Genomic DNA, 23,116 nt, shown 5'->3' on the forward strand with positions numbered 1-23,116 from the left:
GTCGTTTTTACCGTATGTAGATATGTTGAGTATAGACCTTTTATATAGTATTTCATTCTAGCAATTCAGGTAAGCACAACTTCCAATTTTTTTTGCAAACAAACAGATTATTAACAGAGACTTGTTTTATTAATATAAAGCGTTTTTATTAAATGTAATGCAATGCAATGCAATGTAATGTAATGTAATGTAATGTAATGTAATTTTTCATCTTCTATTTGCAAAAATTAATTGGAAATTTTTAACTTAAGACAATCCTACAATCTATATCAATTTCTCCGAAATCCCAACAAAATTAGGGGACAAAACTGAACATCTTGCAACTTGAAATTCCTTGATATTTACTTAACTCCGGTCATTCTTGGCTGGACCGTTTAGCCAGACTAGCGTGATTGCTACATACCTAAAATGTGTCTCTTTCAAATCAAAACATCTACTTTAAAATGTGTATAAAACATTTTAACTTAGATGTTTTACCCATACACGTATACAACGAACCGACTTACCCAGAAACTAATTGGCGTACCTCCCTCACCATCCCCCAATGGTACCTAATCATATCTTACGTTTTTAGTTTCTGTGTAAAATCCTTTGCAATGTACGTGGAAACACATTCGAAATTTCTAGTCTGATCACTGCTTTCTGTGATACAACAATCTGGTCACACATACACACTGCACGGTTTGTGTCTGTAGGTGTTTCCGTGCCTTAACCGCGTTGCGGACCTGTGAAACTCTCACACTGTGCGTGTTTTTGGACTAATAATTTTTAAATAATAACCTGTAGAAAGACTTTTTTGGTGGTAGGAAGGTAGAGATCGCCTGTTGAATGTGTATGCTGTAGTTACCAAATATTTATATTCCATATACACTGACACAGAGATGGGTAACCGTTGATCAAACTGTAAACTGTTATTTTAATTTTTTAAAGTTTTTCTTCTATATTTTAACATCTGTGATGAAGATTACATTTTTTTTTTATTACATGAACTGAAGTACTCAATATTTTTCTCTTTTAATTTCACATTCAATTTTAAAAAAGTAGATCTAATTTGACAATAATATTAATATAGTGCGTTAAAAATAGAAGTTTATTAGAGAAATCATAGACTATATTTCTATTTAAATATTTAAATTAGAAAGGTAGGTATTTATATCTTTGAAATAATTTATTTACATTCGGCTTGTAAACAATAGATTTGGGTAGATTTCTCCAAAATTAAATGCTAATTAAATTTAATACAATAACATTCATTTGTGATACTAAGATAATCATGCGCCGGACATGAAGGTTTATAATTAAATCGCTTAGTTTCGATTAGGTCGTATTGGGATTAAACAATGTTCCATAAAAAATCAATTTAAATCAAATTTTAATTTGATTTCATTTACGATGGGCCTTGTTGAAACTATACGACTTACAGGAGAATTGCTTTAATATATGCTGAAAATAATTAGTACCAATAAAAACCTAAGGTGAGTATAAGTGACCCCAGAATGCCTTACGGAATTATTTTATATTATAGTGACCAAAATAACAGTTTCGCCCATCTCTGATTTACCTAAACATTGAGATTATTGAGATAAAAAACAAGTATTATTGGAAAACTTCTAAAAATTTCTAACAATTTTGCCTTGTTGTCTTCCTTGACCGACATAAGACTCATACATGTTGTTGGTTTATACTTAAATATTAGATGTTATAGTTAAAAGTAGTTTTCAGGCCTAAATATTTAGACTTACATATCTCGTATTTATTAATATAATAATGTGACGAACAATTTTAAATGAAAGGATCAATTCAATAATTATAATGATAATGATTATATTTTCAAAATTATGTAAATATCTTAGAATATATACATTAAGTATGTTAATGATAATAATAAATCACGTTGTTACTTGTAAGCATACATTCCAGGATAATGTAACCCATGTGATGTAAAAAATTAACATTTTATTTATTATAAGAATAAACAAAAATATTTACGTGCGAATTTACGTTTTATTACTAATAAAATTATATTAAAAGTTAAGCAATTTAAGGTAAGTATGTGTCATCTAGTATATCTAAAATAACTTTTTATATAATAATAGTCTAGTAATCTTAATCAAAATTAGATGAATATTTCAGAAATCAAGATACCCAGCTATAAACTATATTTTGACATCCCAAAACATGTTTCAAAATTCACTATCAACACATGATAGGATGGACGCAACTTAAAAAGTCAGAGGTCAAAACTCAAATCGATTTTTTGCACATTTTTTGTAAATATCTTATTTCTCCGTATCAATATTGTAGGGAATTAAATTCTCTACAACTTTTGTTTTAGTCATTTTTTCATACGTCTAACCGTTGTTGCGATAGACGGCTGAAAACTCGCAACTAGAGTATCATTTGAGTTCAACTGATAGTTCCGATCGAAAATACGTAGTATAAAGTTTATAAATTATTGCTAAATATATAATTATCATTTTTTATTACACACGCCAATATTCTCTCTAAAGCTTGGTACGATAGTAAAAAATTAAATCCCGACGTAGAAAGCTTAAGAATTGTAGAAGCTGCAGCAGCTATTATTAGAGAAGATATCCGATTAACCATAGTTGAAACCAAATCTTATCCACCTCACAACTATTTCGAAATAGTTTCAAGAACATCTTGATGAAGTGCGCAAAATACTGCCGTATTTTCACGACAATGGTCACTTCTTATACGCAAAATCAGCACACTTATATCTTCAAGATAGGCTAAAGTTGGAAGAAACTATGGATGAACAAACTTTTGAGAACTTTAAAAATGGATTTTTCACCATGGACAGATATGGTAATTGAACAAACTCTTATGAAATCAATGAAAACAGAAGAAAACAGTATCTCGTGATCGAAGTACAAAAAAAAAGTGTTTTGTTTAAATGGGTCTATGCTATGTATGCTACAAATACTATATGTGATGAAATGGAAACGGTTCGATGAATGAAAAAAATGTTTAAAACAAAAGTTGTATAGAATATTGATAAGGTATACAAATAGCGTAAAACCCAAAGGAAACGAGATATTTACAAAAAATGTGTAAATAATCGATTTTTGTGAAATTTAACCTCTGATTGCAGGCCATCATATCATAAATGAATTTGGGTGAAGTTTTAGGATGTCAAAATATAAGTTTATACGAGTTTATAGCTGAGTATCTCGATTTCTGAAGTCAACTGCCTATAATGACTGACTGGACTATAAATGGAATTTAATTGAAAAGTTGTTTCCTTTTTGATATATTATACACAATAAGCAAAACACAACCCGATTATATTAAAAAGACTTTTTATTGATTCCTTAAAACTAAATTACAATTTATTGATTTCATTAATTCATTCTGAATCACTTGCACTGGACTCGAAATCTCCTACGTCTACAGAAAATTTATATTCTTGATCGCAACCTAAGTAGGCGTCACTCATAAAGTATAAGGTATAATTATGATGGCCCGGACTGGGAGCCACGAAATCTAACTTCACTCTGGCTCTTTGCTGAAGAGTTAACCTCTTAATAGAGAGTAAGGAGTTGGATTTCGGATCACCAATAACAACCCACCATCCTTCTTCTCGTTTCTGCAACAAATTGTAATATTTTGAGATACATACATATATAGATAGATAGATATACGAATTAAAAGAAAGGAATTAATACCTGTGGATAAAATGGAGCTATGACTGGACCACCTGCTTCGTCCTCTCGTTCTAATTGTACTGCAACATGTATTGAAGATCCTGAGTGGATTTTGTCCTTATCAAGCACTTCATAGCTCAGTTCAATGTTGGGGTACCTATTACAGAATCTTGCTACATCTGCCATTTGACTATCACTCAGTTGTAAAAGCTTCAATCTAGCATCGTCTTCAAGTTCCATTATATCGAAAACAGTTTCAACACCCTGTTAAATTATAAAAATTCAATTATATTTGATATTTTATACCAATTAAATATTAAAGGATTGATTATTATATTTTTATTTTTATAATATCCCAAAACATTACCTTTTCCGTACACCTCTTAATAATATCAGCGTTGAAATGCGGCAGTTGTTTCAAATAGGAATCTTTGCTCCACATAGCTTGTGTAACCATTTGAGCCAATTCCATGGCAGCCACAGCTGGTGACAACCATCCATTTGAACTTAACACGTCAACACAGGCCTGAATCAATCTGATCGCTTTGCCAAGTACGTTCTCGGTATCGCCTTGCAGTTCCGCACCCAATTGCAATCTGCACAAATGTGCTTGTAACAACAAATTTGTCTTTACTTGTGGATCATTGAATTTGGGTTGTCCACCTGATGGTGAAGTTAATTTGTTGGGTAGCTTTTGAGCTAATTGACGCAGAATATTGTCTTCTCTATGCCGTACAGGAATGTTTTCATATTCCGCTGCGGATGATATTATCTCGAGGAGGCCACGAATCTTGGTCTTGTTGTTAAGCGACAAACTAAATAGTTCAATGGTTGTATAATTAATGTAATAATAAGCGGCAATCATTCCCAAATTGAGCGGCACGCAGTCGATTTCTTCTTCTATGCTTATGCATTTTGATTGTTCCAGGTCCGACAATGTGTTTTCTACCAGTTCCGACAAATGATCGGACAAATGCCTGTGAGAAACTCCTTGCAAGTTGTAATAATTTGGGTTTTGAGTAAGTCGTCTGTATAAAAATGTCCATGTCAAGTAATCTACTGCGTCTTGTTTGTTCTCAATGGTTTTCGTCACTATCTCAGCATTGAAGTGATCATGGAGTCGGTGGTCTAAATGACTCTGCAAATAGTATGTAAATATTTGTGTTAAATAATAAATAAATAAAATATATGCATACAAACTGATTTTAAATTCACTTACCTCAACTGGCAGGGGGTCATTCAAAAATTTCTTAAAGAAATCTTTCTTTGATGTTTGACACATTAGCACACATTTGGCGTCGTCGTCCTCCAGCGGCCTATTCGCCCTTCCAACCATCTGTTGCACATCCGTGATGGGGTAATCTTCATACGCGTGCAGCTTTCCATTGTAAAACTGAGTGTCCATAATTATAACCAGGTGGGCGAAAATATTCACGGCCCAGCAAAGATCTCGAGTAATAACGGCGATCTGCACGGCATCTGAATCAAACAGCTGTTCCACCAAACGCAAATCGCTTGCTGAGAGTCCCTCATGCATGTAAGCTACACCTTGCGATAATGTCTCTTTCAAAGTCTAGTCAAAAAAAAAAAAACAAAATTAAATAATGTATTATAAAGAAATAAATATAACATTACCTTGTCGGTCATACGATCCAAGAACGGTTTGATATCCTCCTCTTCAGCATGGAAGAATTTGTTGGGTTGTCCTTCGGCTGCTGCGTAAGTCAGTAAATCAATGGCCGTTACTCTGGCTTGCTTTCTGGTAGGTACAAAAACAATGACCGGTCTATGGACACTGTATCTATGTATAGCGTTATACACAGGCTTTGCCATCGCTATTAATCTTGAAGCATTATGGGTGATGTTAAAACCTTGTATGTGCAATTCCAGGGGTATTGGTCTGACAGTAGGGTGGAAATTGAAGGTACCATTAGAATTGCATCCCAACCATTGAGCAACATCCCTATAGTCAGTTAATGACGAACTCAACGCAATAATTCTGATTGGTTTTTCTATCTGAGAGGAAATATAACGCATTCTTGAGCAAACAACTTCAATAACTGGACCATCTTCTCCCCCAATCAAATGCAGTTCATCAGCAATGAATAAGTTCACGTTCTGCACATTCTTTCGTTGTTTCCATCTTCTGGACAAAACATCCCACTTTTCAGCAGTAGTAATAACAATCTGTCCTTTACCAAGCAGCTTTAAATCAGTACCAGTTTCACCAGTCAATAACACGACCTTTTTACCCAAAACCTGACCAAATTTGTTGTGCCAATCAGCAAATATTAATTCAGCCAAAGCGTCCTTGGGTACCAAGTAAACACACCTACCTTCAGGGTTCTTGTCAAATAATCGAAGTATTGCAAATTCTGCAATTGTAGTCTTTCCTGAACCTGTGGGAGCACCAATGAAAACATTATCGTCCCCGTTGTAAACAGTATTGAAAACCTGCGTTTGAATTGGATTAAACTGCGGAAATTTTTCAGAGTACAACGATTCAAATTGGTCGTTTCTTAAAGCAGTAATCGGAAGAGGTTGCAGATCAAGTAGCTCTGTAGGAGGAAAGTTTTTCTCAGGTAAAATAAGATGCCTGAAATTGAAAAAGGAATAATTATAAATGGGACAATTAAAACATAAATAATATTATGTATGAATCACCAATGTTTGTAATAATTATTTACCTGAATGATACGGGAAGTTGTGTCTCGGCTCCAATCCACCTGTCAGATATGATCCTCAAGAAGTATTGTGGTGGTAATGGTTCAAATATTGGTACGAAGAATTTTATCAAATGTTCGTCCTGACAATATTTCGCCTTTAATAGAAAGAATTCATGATGAAGAATGACTTCGGAATCGACGTCTTCTACTAAAATCCAAAACGCTTCGGATGCGCCGTGCAGCTTATCGTCCCATTGAAAATCAGGAGTTATTGTCAATTCAACTTTCATCATTGATCTGGTAATCGGTTGAATATGCGTAGAGAGTTCCAACTTTGGAAATTGATGCACATATTTGTGTATGGTTTTTCCCAATTTTGGTACACGAATCAATTCACCTATTTCGTTGGGTCCTAAATCATACAACCTTTCCCACGGGAAATTCTTCTTTTCGATCTTCTTAATAATTTCCTCGGGCATTTTTCTAAACTGCCTCAACGGTGACATTGATTGCCACATGCGTTTATCAATCATTTTGCACAATGCCAAAGTCTTGTCAGCCAATTGGGCCCACCCTTTGTGCAAAACAATTTCGAAAATTGCTCTCATCAGTCTGGAAGCTGATTGGGTAACATAAACCATGTCAGACATTAAAGCAAAACCTTCCAGTTTCAATTGAGAAATATAAGATTGAAGTAAAACATTTACTTTTGCACTAGGTTCCTCCATGCTCTCTTTTATGGGAATTGGAACTCGCTCCATAAGCTTCTGCAACTCCAGTTTTTCTTCCTCTCTTACAGATATGTTCTTAAATTCTGATGATAGTGAAAACACTCTAAACAGTTCAATTTCACTCAGCATTGGTTTGAGTAGCTGATTGTATGTGCTCATTGTGTCATATGTGCAATAATAATGAGAAGCAATTCTTCCCAATTCTGTAACTTGAAACTGGCCTGTTTTTCTATCGTATTTTACAAGGCCGCTTCTATCCAGATGCACTGAAGCAGTATGTATCAAGTCGGCTCTATGCTGTTCCAACAAAGGATCATGTTTGTGCTGATCGTGGGAAATGCCATAGAGAGTAGGTTGCCGCATCATTCTGATGTAGAGGTAAGTATAGCCCAGCCATGTGACAGCGTCTCTTACGTTTTGAACAGTTCCCAGCACGATTTCAGCGTTAAGCATGTCAGGAAGTTTTGAAATTAATTGGGACTCAATAGGAAGTTGCTGATTCAAAAGTGACAAATAATATTGTAGCTCACTGTGATTGGTGATAAGTATACCTTCGCCTTTGGTGTCGTACTGTGGACGACCCGCTCTACCCAACATTTGTAAAACATCTGTAAACAAAAAAACAAATAATAATTTAAATAAATAATAAATAGAAAAGAACTTACCCAGTGCCCCCAATTCCACCCAACGTCCCTTTTCCGGATTGTAAATCTGTGTTCCCTTTATGATGACAGTATGAGCGGGTAAGTTGACACCCCAAGCAAGTGTGGCTGTGGACACTAATACTTGGATGTGTCTGTCAGCAAACAAATCCTCCACCAACGTCCTATCTACACGGGACATACCAGCATGATGGATGGCAAAACCATAAGGTAATAAATCTTTAAGTTCATGATTCTTGACCTGCTCGGCTTCAGTCCTTAGCACTTCCATAGAAGCTGAACCTTCTCTTAAAAATTGACCTAAGGTATCCTTCTCTAGACACATATCTCTGATTGATCGAGCCGTTTTCCCAGTTTCTTTTCTTGAATGCACGAAAATTAGGACTTGATTTCTGCCAGCATGTTCCATAGTTTTTTCATACACAATTTCGTTCATTACTTGATATCTCTTTAAAGCTTTTTTCTCAGTAACACCAATGTATTGTTGCTCTAAAGATACAGGTCTGAAGCTGTTGTCAAAATAAAACAGTCCTGTCTCTGGTTTTACTCTGAGAAAGGCGGCAACATCGTGGTAGTTGGGTAATGTAGCAGATAAACCAACTAATCTAACATCTTCTTGTGTAGACTCTATCATTCTGATGGTTCTTGCAACCAGTGATTCTAGTACCGGACCTCTTTCGTCGTGAAGCAAGTGAATTTCGTCGATAATCACCAGCCTCACAAGTGAAGTAAAAGTTTTCTCGCCACCTTTTCTGGTAATGATATCCCATTTTTCAGGCGTACATACTATTATCTGCGTCTCTGCAATTTGATCCCTGGTCAACTGGTGATCTCCAGTCAATTCAGAGACTGTTATGTTGTAAGTGGCCAATCTTTTTCCGAAGTTACCCACCATTTCTTGTACAAGAGAACGCATGGGAGCTACATAAATTATCTTGAATTCGTCCGCATTAATTGTACCATCGGGATTAATATGTTTGCCAATTTCGTGCATCATGCATAAAAGTGCAACATTAGTTTTACCTGCACCAGTGGGCGCACACAGTAAAAGATTTTCATCCGACTCAACAGCTGCTTTGTACAGTCGACTTTGAATACGATTTAATGTTTTAAATCCATCAAATACTGGTTGGATATATTTTGGTAACTGATCAATGGGTTGTAGTTTTTCATTGTCTCCAAACGGTTTTGGTTTCAGAGCTGGTACATGCACTTCTTCATAGCCTTTGCGTTGTTTCCTGAACGAGCCATCCGGTAGCTGACATCTTTTATTGGCCATAAAATGTGACCCTTGAGAGAAAACGAGATCTTCAAAGTCAACCAACTGCCGATTTCCCGAAACTTGGGCGCAATTATTGGGATCCATTTCATCACTCTCATTCTTTCTTCTTGAGGAAGCCATAGCAGATTCGTCTTCTTCAAGATCGTCTTCGCCCTTGCCTGAGTCCAAAAGTCGCAAGATTTTTGATAAAGCTGGATCATCAGACATTTTATCTTTGATTTTTTGCTTTTCAGTTTCACTTTGGGATTTTGCTAATAGAGTGCAGTATAATATCATTTGTCTGTATTTCTTAAGCTGTTTGATAAATTCAAAGCAATCATAACCCAATAACAACACCAGTTGATTTTCACATTCCCTATCATCACTAGCATCACTTAGTACATTTAAAACTTCTGTTGCTTTAGCTTGTGACACCATGGCATCGTCATAAATTTTGGATAGCCTTCTTTGCAGCCAGTAAGCATCAATGTCTAAAGGATGCAAACTTTTCTCCTTTTTCATCTCATCCACTCCACCCAGCTAAACAAGAAAATTAGAATATTTTCTGAACTAGAATGAGTATTTTTACACTATTTTTAAATTAAACAAGCAAAAATCTAAATCAATGAAGATAAAAATATGAAAACTTACATTTTCTGAATGAATAGCTCCATCTTCTTTAGCTTCCTCTCCTTCTTCAATATCCATTTCTTCTCTAACTTCACCATACATGTCCTCATCATCCTCCTCCTCTGATTCCTCAAACTGAACATTGATTCCATATGTTTCATCAATGTTCTCTTCACCAGTGACATTTTTCTCTTCACTACCAAAGTCATTAATCTTTTTACCTAAATTCACCAGAAGAGCAAATCTTTCTTCAGCAATGGGTCCTAGCAAGGTTTCAGTCTCCTTCTTTTTTTCTTTTTCTTTAAGCCTGTCATTTTTCAAAACAGACAAAACTTCATCAGCCGCACCACATAGAATGTCCCTAGGTTGATCACCTAAAGCTTCTTGAAGAAAACTTAGAAGTACATCATAGGTTTGCCTGGTTTCCTGTGTTTTTGGTCTGTAGATTATGCCTACCATTTCATCAACACCTTCTGACAGAAGTGTGGCACCCTTCATACGTGCAAAATCATACTGTGCTTCATCTCTCTTTTGTCTCCTGCAGGAAGAAACATACTTATTTAATCTATGTATTTACAAAAAGGTAATATCTTACTTTGCTTTTCTTTCCTCAGCTTTACCAGGTTTGGTCCTCTGGGCCCTGTCCCCCATCTTAGTGCCAGAGAGTTTGCCAACCAGTGACATAACTTCACCAGTTGCTTCATCTCTGCTTCTCCTCTCAATGAGGCGAACATCAGCTTGTAATACTAAATTTGAGTTCTAAAAATAAAATATTCTTATATTGACTGTGATATTGGTGCCTAGGGACAATTGCCACACTTTCATATAGTGAGGCATATGTAGCATATTAATTATATTTAATTAACCTTTTCTTGAGGGTTGGGTATTAATGGTATCTTTTAACTTTGGAAGATATTTTGAGTAATTAAATACACGTTACAAACTAGGATTTTAAATTAACCGAAAAAAATATTAGTTTTTGGTCACCTATACTACGTACATAATTCTATAGGTCTCTGGAGGCTGATATCTTACAGAAATCAAAACATGTTTCTGTCTTGTTGCAGACAAGGTGTTAAATAATAAAATTAGTAATAAGAAACATGAATTTTATTCTTAAAAATTGTGTACGTTAACAAACGTTTTAAAAAAAAATTTATATAGAACAGCAATTATACTTACCGCTTTATACTCGTATTGAAGCTGTCTAGCCGCAGCATCCGCCATGATTGATTAATTAAATGTACTCTTTCTGAACTTTATTTAATACTAATTTTAATCATCATTATAAACACAAGCAAACAAACCTCGAATTTCGTTTTAAGGTTATTTGCCGATATAAAAGAAGAAGAAGAACAAGACGCCTTCGCCGGTGACAAAAACAGATAACATACAGATTTCTGTATTGCACAATTGACTAAATACGACAAACAATTTTTAAAACATAAATGTGCCAAAAAAACATTAAATAAAGATTAATAGTAATCAAATAACGAAAATAAATTTTTAATATTTCCCTGGGACCGGTACATAGAGAAAGTAGACTTGGTAGTCCGTAACCATACTTCTTGTCATTTATCTAACCTAAATATTTTTGAATCACAAATAGATAAGTATTTATTAATATAAGTATAATGCAGAGTTTTAAAAAGTTGATCAGTCTGCATACATTAAGAATAAGTAGGCAAAATAAGATTATAAATCACAATCAATTAAGATACTTTTTAACCTACCAACCTGTTCTCATCAAAAAACTTCATTCTTTAAGATTACCTGAATCAAACTCGCCACAATTGTTTTCTACCCAAGCAATTAACTCAGATGAAGTTGATCCTCTACTTTATGAAAAAGTTTGTGAAGAAACATTAGAATCTTTAAGTGATTATTTTGAGCAACTTGTAGAAGAGAGTTCAAATCTAGATACAGCTGATGTATCATACAGTGTAAGTTATCCACTGTAAAAAAGTACCAGTCTGATGCATTATTTCAATTTTAGAGTGGGGTTTTAACTATAAATTTAGGAGAAAATTATGGAACATATGTGATAAATAGACAATCACCCAATAAACAGATCTGGCTAAGTTCACCGACATCTGGTCCAAAAAGATATGACTATGTGATGGATGGAAATTACTGGGTATATAAACATGATGGAAAAACATTACATCAACTGCTTCAAGAAGAAATATCCAAAATTGTGAATCATGTAGATTTTTCAAAATGTGTATGTGCAAAACTATAAAAATAAATGTAAATATTATTTGTTTCATAAATAGTATAATAAAGTAACAATAGTACTTTAATATTGGATATAAAATAAATGTACTATTTAATAATTATGATTATATTTAATGATAAATTTATACAGATATGAACTTAAAACTAAGTAAATGAAAAAGAAGACATTTTCAAATTAAAACAACGTAAATTACATGGGAATAAATATTTCAGATTTTTTAGTTGGAATTGAGATTTACAATCTAATTTCTAAACGTTTTGATAATGGGACGTCTATTTTGAAAATCATTTTTTCGTTACTTACTATGAATAGTTTTTAATCTTAAATCCTAGTTTGATAAACTTTATCATAATTAAAAAAAAACAGAAAAAAGATGTGTTTTCATAGAGGTCGCACATCAAAATCAGGTATTGAGTAGAATTGTATTGCTACAAGAAATAATTCCCATGGAAACCTACAACACTAAAATCAGATGAACAATTTATGTGTTGTAGGTAATAAGGTGGAAAACCAGTTAAATAGGACATGGATAAAATTTATACTACTAAATTTCAAACATGTCTTGTTCTACTGGTTTGGAAACCCATGATCCTAATCCACTTTTTTTGAACGCCTCATACAGGCTACCTTTTGCTACCTAGAATAATACAAAAAATTATTTCAAGAAAAATAACATAAATCACAGAACTCACATTATAGTTCTTCGCCGCCTCCTTCACCTCACAATACATGGGTGGACATTCGCGCATTTTATCAGGACAAATTGTCGTTAACCGACCCGCAGCAATAAGACTTGCAAATTTGTGAGCGAACTCTTGCTTGCAGATTCGCGCGTGTTGTCCACCCTCCGTTTTTCCTGTTGTCGTGGTTATAATCTCGGCTGCTTCGTCTCCAATTGTCCACGATACGGCAAAGTTTGGAGCCTTGGACGGTTGTCGTACCTCCGGGGCACTTAGCAGGAGCATGCCGGGCCTGTTAAGGAGATATGGCGGAGGCAATCCCTGCAGACTTGTCTCGATTCGTCCACATATTGCCCTTTTAATTGGTAATAAATCAAATTTGGGTATAACTTAATAAATTCAAATATCTTACCTAAAAAGATGCGTTTCTCTTAACAAACTTCCTAAAATAATATTACTCAGGTACACTGGTTCTATAAAATGAGACAATAATGCGCCTTGCAGACCCAAAACATTCCATTTACATAACTTATCTGAACAAGACATGGTTAATAATCGTTCTCCCTAAAATAATCTCTTTATGAAAATGCCCCTATGGACTTTTATTAAAGTCATTCAAATCAATGTAACTTTACATAACAACAATCAATTTTGAAGACACACCTGAATCACGCCATCCCACGTTTGACTGACGCTAGTTAACTTGATAGGAATGGTTCCTTCACCTGATTCGATCTTTGTTCTTAATTGGCCCCGTGAACTTCTGTTCGGATGTTTGTCGACAGCAGCGTATTCTTCGTGTGGACTGAATATCCGTGCGTCGCCACAGGGCGACGTGCTTATGTACAAATGGAACTGTATATTCGACTTTAACTTATAACCATTGCCGTCTGGTCGTGGCTCAAATATAGAATCTGATGCTTCTTCTAAAACGCCTATATTCAAAACAATCCATTTATCACAGTAGAAAAAACGATAAACTTACCGGGAACGATTAGTTTCTCAAGCTCCGAATAGAGAAAACTAACTAAACCTCTTCGACTCAGAATTTCTGCGTGCATGTCGTTCACGGATCTGCCCATCATACTTATGTGCTCTCCAGACACACACTTCGTTCCAGTTGCCACCGAAATAACTCTGGCGTGTTGTGGATCGGAATCGTAGGTCATCACGATACCCGCCAAAACTTTCCTTTTGGAGTGTGCGACGTCGTTTTCCATAAGCTCACTGAACTTGTCATTCACCAATCTAATTATAAATTAAAAATTCATGTTAGAACGATTTCAAAAAGATAATCTCAAAATAGACAGAAGATTTAATATGTATAATGAAATTTCTTTAAAAAAAAAAAAAACAGATAAAAGCAGTTTCGATATTTATGAAACAGATTTTTTTCTTCTGTCTACTTTGATAATAACTTTTCTTAAAAATGTTTTTAGATATTGAAATTATAAAGTAAATTATATAATAAAATTTAAAATTACATTTGTTAATAAAATTATAATTAAAAATAAATTCTTGCAACTCAATATTACTACACCCAAAAATATTTAACTATATTCTGGTATATTGATCATTTTTAATGTATACAATCCTGGGACTGTTCAATTTCTGTTAATTTCGAAGTTATATATGTACCATTTTGGAACCTTATACAATTTTAACACTGTTACTTACCTGCAAGGTTCCAAAATCCGAAACATTGTCTTCTTCCACAGTGGCATCATCTATAATTCGGAGACCACAAAAGCATCCGGGTTGCCTATTTATACTCACGCAATACCTACCACGGGTGCATTTCTGAGTACACTTATTGGCCTTTATGGCACACCTTTAGTATACAAAATGCAAGAAATCGCACTTACAGTGTCAGATAAACTGCGGATATTAAATCCTGTACATAAAATATCAAAAATGCAGCGTCTATGTATTTTTTATGAATGATGAGAGCTTGAATGTAAACGGAAAAAATGATGTGTTTCAAGTAACATGGGTGATTGGTGTTGCTTAAGTAGTTGATGTTAATACTGCACTTAAGATATTCCTTGTACAACATGCAACCAACAATAAAGGACTTTTACCTGACACTGAAACTAAAGGGAACTCTAAGAAATACAGCAATGTTGCTGTAAAATAAAATAATCCATTAGAATTATTTTACCAGGATTGAATTTTGCTTCCCACATGTAACAAAATTTACCCTCTAACACTTTTTTTTTAATAGTAACTCACCTTCCGATAGTGTCTGCTAGTTCTTGTTCCTCGGTAGACACATTTTTAAATTGGGCATTTGGATTTGAATCACCGTTAGGTTGATAATTGACTAATTTTCTCAGAGCTATTGTGGCAGCGGCGTTTTTTGCTAATTTCTTACTTGCACCTGAATAGGTAGAACATTAAAAATTTGAATATTAATTTATAATCAAGTGCATTTATAATATCAATGTTAATATATTTTGTGGAAATAAGAATATATTTTATGTTAGTTCACAATTATACAGTGTGTTAAAATTGATAATAAACTCGTAAATATAATATTCCCAATTATTAAATAATATAATACATAATACCTGTCCAATAACGTACACCCCATGTATTTCTTTGGACATTTTATACAGAATTTAACATGGAAACGTATATAAACATTTTTAAAAATTAAGAAACATATTACCCACATGCAATGGTTTTTTGTTATAGTTTTAGTTGGTTAGTCATTTATATTTGACAATGAGTTAAGTTATTATACATATTAATTTTTTTTTACTAAATGTTTTACTAATATCAATTATTAGTAAAACATTTAGTAAAAAAAAGTTTATTATATCCATTACTTACCAATAGTATTTCCTATGCGTAAGAATTTTACCAAGAGTCAAAAATAAAACTTTTTGTAAAATGAATACTCTCAAACATAGATAATCAATAATAATTATTTGGTTAGTGCACAAGAAACTTTTTAACTTAACTATCTACTTGCTTACTACTTTAGTGACCCAACTACCTATTCTCCATGACAAAACATCACGACCCTAACGCATTACTTACCAGTGGCTACGAAGGTGTCATCGTTTAGTGTCAAAACAGCCTTGAACCGTGAAAATTCATCCAACGCCTTAAACGTAACATCAAACTCGCTGTTGGGAAACAATTCATTGACTAACATAAGCGGATGCTTGAGCACACCTTTCTTCGACAGAAGCCGATTGATCTCCTTTTTCTTGGAGCCGTCATTGCTGAGGCGAGCGGCGATTAGTTTCTGATCATCCGAGTAGCGCATCAGCGAGGTGAGAGCACTCTGTGCGGCGTTACATTTGGCCAATTTCTTGGTGCCACCTACACCGTAAAACTTCTCGCCGTCCACCTCGACCGAGATGCGAAACTCGGGCTTGTGCAGCGGACCAGTCTCTTCCTCAACTTTGAAAACCAGACCAGATCGTATCTCGTGCAGAACGGACACTGGGTGCGCGTTCGGCACCGTCCGGCCGCCGCCGTTCGATTGTTCATCGGAAGCGTCCGTTTCGGAGCCGCACGTCAGCGAGCCGTCCCCACAAGTCGAGCTCGTTTCCGAGTCGGATTCGTTGTTGTTATTCAAACAAGCGGCTTCGTGCATGCTTCTGAGAGCTTCCTCTGCAGACTTCATCTTGGCCTGCTTCTTGGTCATGCCCACGCCGGTGTACTTGTTGTTGTCAACTATGGCGACCACTTTGAAGATTGGTGCGTGAGCTGGACCCTCTTGCTCCAAAACTTCGTAGCGGGCACCAACCGACATGTCGTTCAACGCTGATATTGGATTAACCATGCACTTACCCTTCTTGAACATCTTGCCTAACGATTTCTTGATCTTCGACTCGGTTAGATCGTTTACGACATATTTCTTGGATGTTTTGTCGTCTTCCATGAGAACACGGAGCGCCTCTTGTGCAGCTTTGTGTTTGGCCATCTTTTTGCTGTTTCCAACTCCCGTGAACGTCTTATCATCCATTTTTGCCACAACTGTAAACGTGGGGGAGTGCGCAGGACCGCTTTGATCGACCAACTCGTACTTAAGTTTAACCGCGAAGTTGTTCAAAATCGATATAGGACTTTGCCACTCTTGACTCAGGGATATCTCGCTTTTGGGCTTCCTTTCACCATCTATATTACAAACAACATGTCTACTTACACACCAAAAAACTAAAAACTTTAGTAAAAGTGTATTGCTACAAATTAGTCACTACTTTCAAAATATTATTTATTATTTATAAAAATCGACATGCTTTTATGTAATTCTCGGTGAGCAGAATTACCAATATTAATTCTTGAAAATATATTCATAAATTTGTTATTAGAAATTATTTCCACAATAAGCATTATTTCAACAATAAGCATTATAGAAGAGGAAAGTGTTATTTATATACAATTCAAAATCAATATAGGCAAAATTATAATTATAAAAGAATAAAATATGCAGAAAAGCGTTGTTTTATGCAAGCAATATTTGTGCATACCATACTTACTATTATCTTGATGATATTTATATCAACACTACTTTAAATTTAATTTTCATTATTAGTGTTATTATTTTTAAAGAATAATTAATTTATTTTTTTAACACATTATACATCTTTAGGGTCTTAATTGAACAGGTTAAATTTAATTACGTAATAAATAATACAATCCAGATTGAATCAAATAAAATAATAAAAAAATGAGTTTGAAAAAAAAATCAGACTTATTTAAATTACACACTGTATAATAATTATATTAAAATAACATACTTGCACTCACCAGTTCCAACATAATGCTCTTTATCAACAGTGATAGTTGCTTTAAACCTAGAAAACTGATCACCATCATTACTAACAATGTCCAACTCACTGTTCGGATAAAGTTCATGAAGCAACATAATTGGAGCTTTGGCTATTCCCCTCTTTGGCACGTTTACGTCTGGTTTGACTTTTTTTGTTTCGAATGAGTCACTTGTAAAATCACCGTTAGTTATCACTTCATGAGTTGTTATGATTTTCCCATTGTTTGGAAATTGGATGAATGATTTCAGCGCCTCTTCAGCCGCTTTAGCCTTTGCTAATTTCTTTGAACCTCCCACACCGTAATAAATATGACCATCTACTTCTACAGATACTTTGAAGATGGGTGCATGTGATGGACCTTTTTGTTCAATGATATTATATTTTAAGCCCAAGCGTAGCTCATTCAGGACTGATATAGGATTTTTATCATTATAAGTTACTTCAACAATCTTTTTTTTGCATATCACATTGTCCTCTGAAAAGTAAATGTCTGTTAATGAATTGACACTATTCACAGATCGCCACTCTTACCTTCAAATGATCTTTTTTGAGAGATATTTTCTATTTTATTCATTTTTTAATTATTTTTTTTTATTTGTAACAAAAAAATAAACAACAGGAGGCTATTGCAAACAAAATCAACCTCGGGGCCTTGAGTTATTTTCTGATCGTAAACTGCTTTGACCCGTATCCTATCAGGTTGACAAATCTGATTTCTGTCGGCTCCGAGGGAATGCTTGACCACCAAACAGCTCACGAAACTATTAAAACAATAAATATTCCGTCACAATACAAATGCTTGTTTCTGTCATATGGTAATGCGCATGCACCATTTTTTCGCTTCAATCGCACAGCAAAATAATACGGACTATCTGCAATTAAATAGCTCTTGATACACAAATGGCTGTCTGTAATAGTTCAACTGTACCGCAACCAACTAATGATAATAAAACTGGGGACCTGTTCAAAATATGTTAATAAAATCAACGAGATTTTATCTAAAACGGTTTCGTGCGTTATTAAAACAATAAAAATTGTTAATAAAGGTGGTTATGTAAACTGACTAATCAGAGATGTGCGCCTATGTATTTCGTTCGGAGAATGTTGGTATATACGCACATAAATAGATTTTATTAATATATGAGCAAAGATTAATTTTCTAATAGAAATATAAATTATCTATTTGACCATTAATATAACGAATTATTTGTTTAATAATTTGGAAGGAAGAAAACTCAACGCAGATATAGGTCACCAAATTTTCAGATTGTCATCCTGTATTTGACTACACATAAGATTATAAATTGAATACTATGTCTTAAAATCGAACATTTCATAAATATGATTATATAGATAAATTTGATAGTTTTATATCTATAGATCATTCAGAATTTCTTCTTTGAAATGTGTCAAAATTCTATTTTCAAAATCAGTTTATAATGAATAGCTTCCAATCTAGTAAAGAAAAATTTCGGTAGTTGGAGAATTTCTTACCAAAAGTGTGATTTTAGAGTATCACGTCATCAATAAAATTGGTGAAGGAACATTTTCCGATGTAATTAAATGTATAAAGAAAACAACTGGTGATGAGTACGCGGCGAAACGTCTCAAGAAAATCTGCCGATCGTAATGCCTTTAAATTGTGAATGAATCGAGAATTACATGTACACGTTTCAGGCCTGAAAATGTAGAAAAATGTGCCGAAGTAATCGCATGGAGGAACGTGTCTTACCATAATAATATTTTGAACATGATCGAATATTACTAGTATGTTAGAACAAGACGTGTTGTTATATAAAATTTTAGTGATTACTTTACAGGACAAGTGGTTTTCATTTTTCAGATGATGGACATGAGCCTGTATGAATATATAACTCATAAAAAATAGTAACTTTTTTTTATGTATATAGGCCTCACCTAAAATTTTGCGATTTCAGTCCGTTATCAGAGGATAAAGCTAAATCATTTGTCTACCAAATTATATGTGGCATAAATCATTTACATAAATCAGGATTTTTTCATAGGGATATTAAACCGGAAAATATACTAATACAATTCACAAATAAGGTCGTTATTTCATTTTGTGATGTCGGTGAATTTTAATATAATTTTGTAGGGAGAGAACGTAAAAGTGGGTGATTTTGGTTCGATCCGGGGTATCTACAGCTCACATCCTTATACAGAATACATTTCCACGAGATGGTACAGATCGCCAGAGTGTCTTTTAACAATTGGTCATTATAGCAGCAAAATGGATATCTGGGCTATTGGTTGTGTTTTCTACGAATTGCTAACGTAAATATTTGACTTATGAAAATAATTCATATGAATTCAATATTTTTAGATTTAAACCTTTATTTCCTGGTGTTAATGAAATTGACCAGTTAGCAAAGATACACAAGATTATCGGAGTTCCAAGTAGAAACGTTTTAAATAAACTTCAACCAAAGTAAGTTACAAATCAATAAACTAAATTAAACCTTAAGCAGTAAGTGTTTTAGATCGAAAAATGCGATACAATTCCCCTACACTTCTGGTATCGGTCTTCAGGTGCTGTTGCCCAAAGTTTCTAGGGAATGTCGCAGCATCATTCTACAGATGTTGGAGTACGACCCGGTGAAACGAATTAATGCAAAACGACTCCTAAAAAAGGCATACTTTTTGAGTCTTAAGTACAATGAATCGGAAAAGCATAAGAAATCCGACGAGAAAATAATCAATGAAAAGGTATAAAGTGACTTTTATTTGAGTATAATTTAATATATTTCACTTCAACCCTTTTAAAGACAACCAGAGCGCTAAAATCACCTAAACGTAAAACGAAATCACCACTCCCGCAAGCTACACATCCTCGCAGCAAATCAACGGGCATACCACAGAATACACGAAGTACTGTAAAACAGAAAAGCAGACGACGTGTTTCACCTCGCAAACAAAACACTTCCAAATCAGTTCGTACGTCGCAGTTCCAACATTCCGGTCGGATGCATCACAGGTAAAATTCTTGATAAACTTCCTTATCAAATTTCAATTTTGGAATTTTAATTTTAGCACATAACTAAAAGGAATGAGAATTTAATGTAATGTGATGTGTTGAATAAAAAAGGATTTATTTAATAACCCATTTATTCAAATACATATTTTATGTACTTATTTGGTAATCGTTTTAATAACTAACTGATGTTGTAATCAAAAGAGTAATAAACAGGAGAAAAAATGTAGTAGGAAACTTGCATGGGCTGCTCGAGTCTCCTACTACAGTCCTGTTCTTAAAATGTTCATCTAGGGACGCATCATTATTGCAAAAGCTTGTACCACAAGTTCTACAATATTCCACAGTTTCAATTGACAATCCTTCGTTATTGTACAAGTCGTCTTTAAAATATGTGCAGCTTAAATATCCAAAATTACATCCTCTGAACATGGTAGACTCTTCCTTAAATTTTTCTCTATATATTACTTCTATACATTCTTCATCACAATCTACGGGTTTGGCATCACTCAAATTTACGAAATTTGAATGATAATATATACATTTAAGTGTGTATGCACTAGACAGGGTGACAAACGTTGTAGTAAATAGAAACGTTAACTGTTTCATTCCAAGTTTGTCCAAGTTATATTTAAATAAAAAATTAATTGGTGTCAAACCACATTGACGTAAATAATATTGACAATCAAATAGTTAAAACTACAAAATGATAAATTATATTTGCTTATTAAAGATATAAGTATCATATTTTTATTACTATGATTTGAATAGTTTATTATACAGTGTTCCCCTGGATTTTGTTGAATTTTGTAAGGGATATGCATGACAAAGAGAATAAAATATTGCCCGGTAGTAGGAGTCCCTACTCAATGTGCTGTACTAGACTAGAACATATTTAAATTTTTAGCAACAATATTAATAATATTTTGACAACAAGCATCGAAAACATTACTTAAATTGTGAAATGGGGAAACGTAACACAAAGTAAATGTGACAAAGTGTAAAATTTAAATGGATATTAGTAAAATTATACTTATGAATTTTTAAAACTATTCAATTTTTAGAAAGAATCTAAAGTATTATACTATTGTGATGATGTGAATTTAAATAGTAAAACAAAATATGCAAGTAGACTTATTTTGTTACCAAATAAGTAAATAATAGTCTAGTCTGAAGATACCTTAACAAAGTTTGTTGTTTAATGTAATATTTTTAGTTAGATAAATTTATTTATTTAGAATTACTGGAATAAAATTTTAGTTGCATAAAAGTAGTAAAAGGAAATGTTTGAAAACAATTGGCTTTATTTTTAAAATATTAGTCTTGTTTATAATAATATAATAATTAACATGTAAGCATCTAAATTTTGCATGTAATTGACATTATCTTAGTATTCATTAACCAGTAATTATTTGTTAGTTAATGCACAAATTTAGTTAGTTCTTACATTGATTGTTTATAAATTAACAGATATTTATTAGAATTGTTTGTTTTGAATATAGAATATTTTTAGGTTAAACGTTATCGTTGGCCTGATGACACTGCGTAGATCAAACATACGAAGTAAAAAAACGTAATCAGATATTTTAAATAACTAGTTCACAGAAAGTCGGTTTCCTAAATGGCCGCAGTTTACTAAAGCGTATTGATGTTCCGAGTAGAGGGGTCTATCATTTTCGAATCAGTATATTATATTATTATCACATTTTGTAAATATTGAATAGTTGAAAATGCATATTTCTTTAATTATTAAAGCTGATTTAATATTAGAAATCCAAGGACTATACTTTAATCGACCAGTAATGATTGGTAATTCTTGAAAACCATCTCTCTAATGTGTAGAATTCCTGCCATCTTTCCAAAAATTTGTATAATCAGTTTGAAATCAGCTTTAAAGTAATTTTATCTTCAATTGTGCAACTAAATGTATAACGTATATTAAACTCACGTCATAAAATATTTAAATTATCCTAATAACACAAGTTCACTTCTCACATAAATTTATTACATTCATCTATTTGGATGTAAGATCTTCATCTTCTTTGAGCAACTGGCTTAGATTTATTTTTGTATATCTATTTGCCTGATAACTTCCTACCAAGATCAATCAGTTCAATTAGTAATTGAATAATAGGCTGAAATCTTTAAAATTAAGTTCAACGATTTCACCAATTGTTGACTCACAATTTAAGTTATTTTTCAAATCTAATTCTGCATTAGTTATTAAATATGGTTTAGTTAAATAGTTTTGCTAAACCGTTAGGCACTAAGGGTTCTGACATCTTGCATTTGGACCTATCAAATACCTACTATTGACTCACAATTGTGATATTAAATAGATTCGAGTCATTGATATCAATATCCAGGATGGATCCACATTGTCGTGGTCCTGGGGCTCAGTACTAATCCCTGCATATACGTCCTGTGTCATCCATATATGAGTTGTCATATATGTGAGACATTTGGCTATAATCTTCGGATCGGTGCTCGAAGAGGGGTTTTTTTAGTCGGAGTGAATCCGACACTGCCTCCGAATTCCATCAGAAGTGCGATTTTTTCTTCTTTGTTCCAAAAAAATAAAAAAGATATCAATATTTTTGAAATACAATACCTCACTCCGATAAAAAAATATTCTACTGTTTATTCTCCAGAAATTTTAAACATGATCATGTTTAACTATATTTATCTGAGGCGATATTATAAAATGCTAAAAAATATTTTACGATGTCCTTATAACTAAATAGTTTAAGTAAGATGGAGCTATTTTATATTGATGATTTTAAATAATTTTTTAACC

General features: G+C 33.5%; 3 protein-coding genes across 7 annotated transcripts; 1 reads left to right on the top strand and 2 right to left on the bottom strand.

The window, feature by feature from the left end:
* Positions 1 to 3,306: 3,306 nt before the first annotated feature.
* LOC109602492 (putative U5 small nuclear ribonucleoprotein 200 kDa helicase) lies at positions 3,307 to 10,956 on the bottom strand. The gene is made up of 10 exons (XM_020018870.2): positions 10,801 to 10,956; positions 10,214 to 10,377; positions 9,640 to 10,156; positions 7,731 to 9,528; positions 6,356 to 7,673; positions 5,304 to 6,264; positions 4,888 to 5,241; positions 4,036 to 4,806; positions 3,690 to 3,932; positions 3,307 to 3,610 (listed from the first exon to the last, which is right to left on the bottom strand). The coding sequence occupies exons 1-10, from the start codon at positions 10,843 to 10,845 to the stop codon at positions 3,371 to 3,373; spliced, it is 6,411 nt and encodes a 2,136-aa protein (XP_019874429.2). The 5' UTR covers positions 10,846 to 10,956; the 3' UTR covers positions 3,307 to 3,370.
* A 990-nt stretch (positions 10,957 to 11,946) lies between these two features.
* Positions 11,947 to 18,104, bottom strand: LOC109602484 (double-stranded RNA-specific editase Adar). 2 transcript variants are annotated; one of them, XM_020018851.2, is made up of 9 exons: positions 17,859 to 18,104; positions 17,305 to 17,802; positions 15,583 to 16,671; positions 14,770 to 14,917; positions 13,523 to 13,785; positions 13,201 to 13,463; positions 12,950 to 13,101; positions 12,550 to 12,892; positions 11,947 to 12,494 (listed from the first exon to the last, which is right to left on the bottom strand). In XM_020018851.2, exons 1-9 carry the CDS (start codon positions 17,899 to 17,901, stop codon positions 12,402 to 12,404), a joined length of 2,892 nt encoding a protein of 963 aa, XP_019874410.1. In that variant the 5' UTR covers positions 17,902 to 18,104; the 3' UTR covers positions 11,947 to 12,401. The 2 variants fall into 2 exon arrangements, with proteins under 2 accessions (XP_019874410.1, XP_019874411.1); XM_020018852.2 differs by lacking the exon at positions 15,583 to 16,671 and having other exon boundaries at positions 17,859 to 18,099.
* A 610-nt stretch (positions 18,105 to 18,714) lies between these two features.
* LOC109602472 (MAPK/MAK/MRK overlapping kinase) lies at positions 18,715 to 22,514 on the top strand. 4 transcript variants are annotated; one of them, XM_049964439.1, is made up of 10 exons: positions 18,715 to 18,785; positions 18,839 to 18,953; positions 19,005 to 19,094; positions 19,134 to 19,214; positions 19,265 to 19,394; positions 19,444 to 19,622; positions 19,672 to 19,776; positions 19,817 to 20,054; positions 20,114 to 20,322; positions 21,833 to 22,514. In XM_049964439.1, the coding sequence occupies exons 1-10, from the start codon at positions 18,767 to 18,769 to the stop codon at positions 21,894 to 21,896; spliced, it is 1,230 nt and encodes a 409-aa protein (XP_049820396.1). In that variant the 5' UTR covers positions 18,715 to 18,766; the 3' UTR covers positions 21,897 to 22,514. The 4 variants fall into 4 exon arrangements, with proteins under 4 accessions (XP_049820396.1, XP_019874394.2, XP_049820397.1 ...); XM_020018835.2 differs by having other exon boundaries at positions 19,829 to 20,054; positions 21,833 to 22,511; XM_049964440.1 differs by lacking the exon at positions 21,833 to 22,514 and adding an exon at positions 20,379 to 20,447.
* The last annotated feature ends 602 nt before the right edge of the window (positions 22,515 to 23,116 follow it).

Source organism: Aethina tumida, chromosome 3 (genome assembly GCF_024364675.1).
Source record: "Aethina tumida isolate Nest 87 chromosome 3, icAetTumi1.1, whole genome shotgun sequence".
NCBI lineage: Eukaryota > Metazoa > Arthropoda > Insecta > Coleoptera > Nitidulidae > Aethina > Aethina tumida.

Coding starts and splice junctions, on each gene's coding strand:
- LOC109602492 (XM_020018870.2), bottom strand. CDS start 10,845: ATGGCGGATGCTGCGGCTAGACAGCTTCAATACGAGTATAAAGCG. Junction 10,157..10,213: donor GCTGAGGAAAGAAAAGCAAA/GTAAGATATTAC, acceptor TTCTTCCTGCAG/GAGACAAAAGAGAGATGAAG. Junction 5,242..5,303: donor TGGATCGTATGACCGACAAG/GTAATGTTATAT, acceptor TTTTTTGACTAG/ACTTTGAAAGAGACATTATC.
- LOC109602484 (XM_020018851.2), bottom strand. CDS start 17,901: ATGAATAAAATAGAAAATATCTCTCAAAAAAGATCATTTGAAG. Junction 14,918..15,582: donor TGACACCTTCGTAGCCACTG/GTAAGTAATGCG, acceptor CTACCTATTCAG/GTGCAAGTAAGAAATTAGCA. Junction 13,464..13,522: donor TGAGAAACTAATCGTTCCCG/GTAAGTTTATCG, acceptor TAGGCGTTTTAG/AAGAAGCATCAGATTCTATA.
- LOC109602472 (XM_049964439.1), top strand. Junction 19,095..19,133: donor AACATGATCGAATATTACTA/GTATGTTAGAAC, acceptor ATAAAATTTTAG/TGATTACTTTACAGGACAAG. Junction 20,055..20,113: donor AGAAAATAATCAATGAAAAG/GTATAAAGTGAC, acceptor ACCCTTTTAAAG/ACAACCAGAGCGCTAAAATC.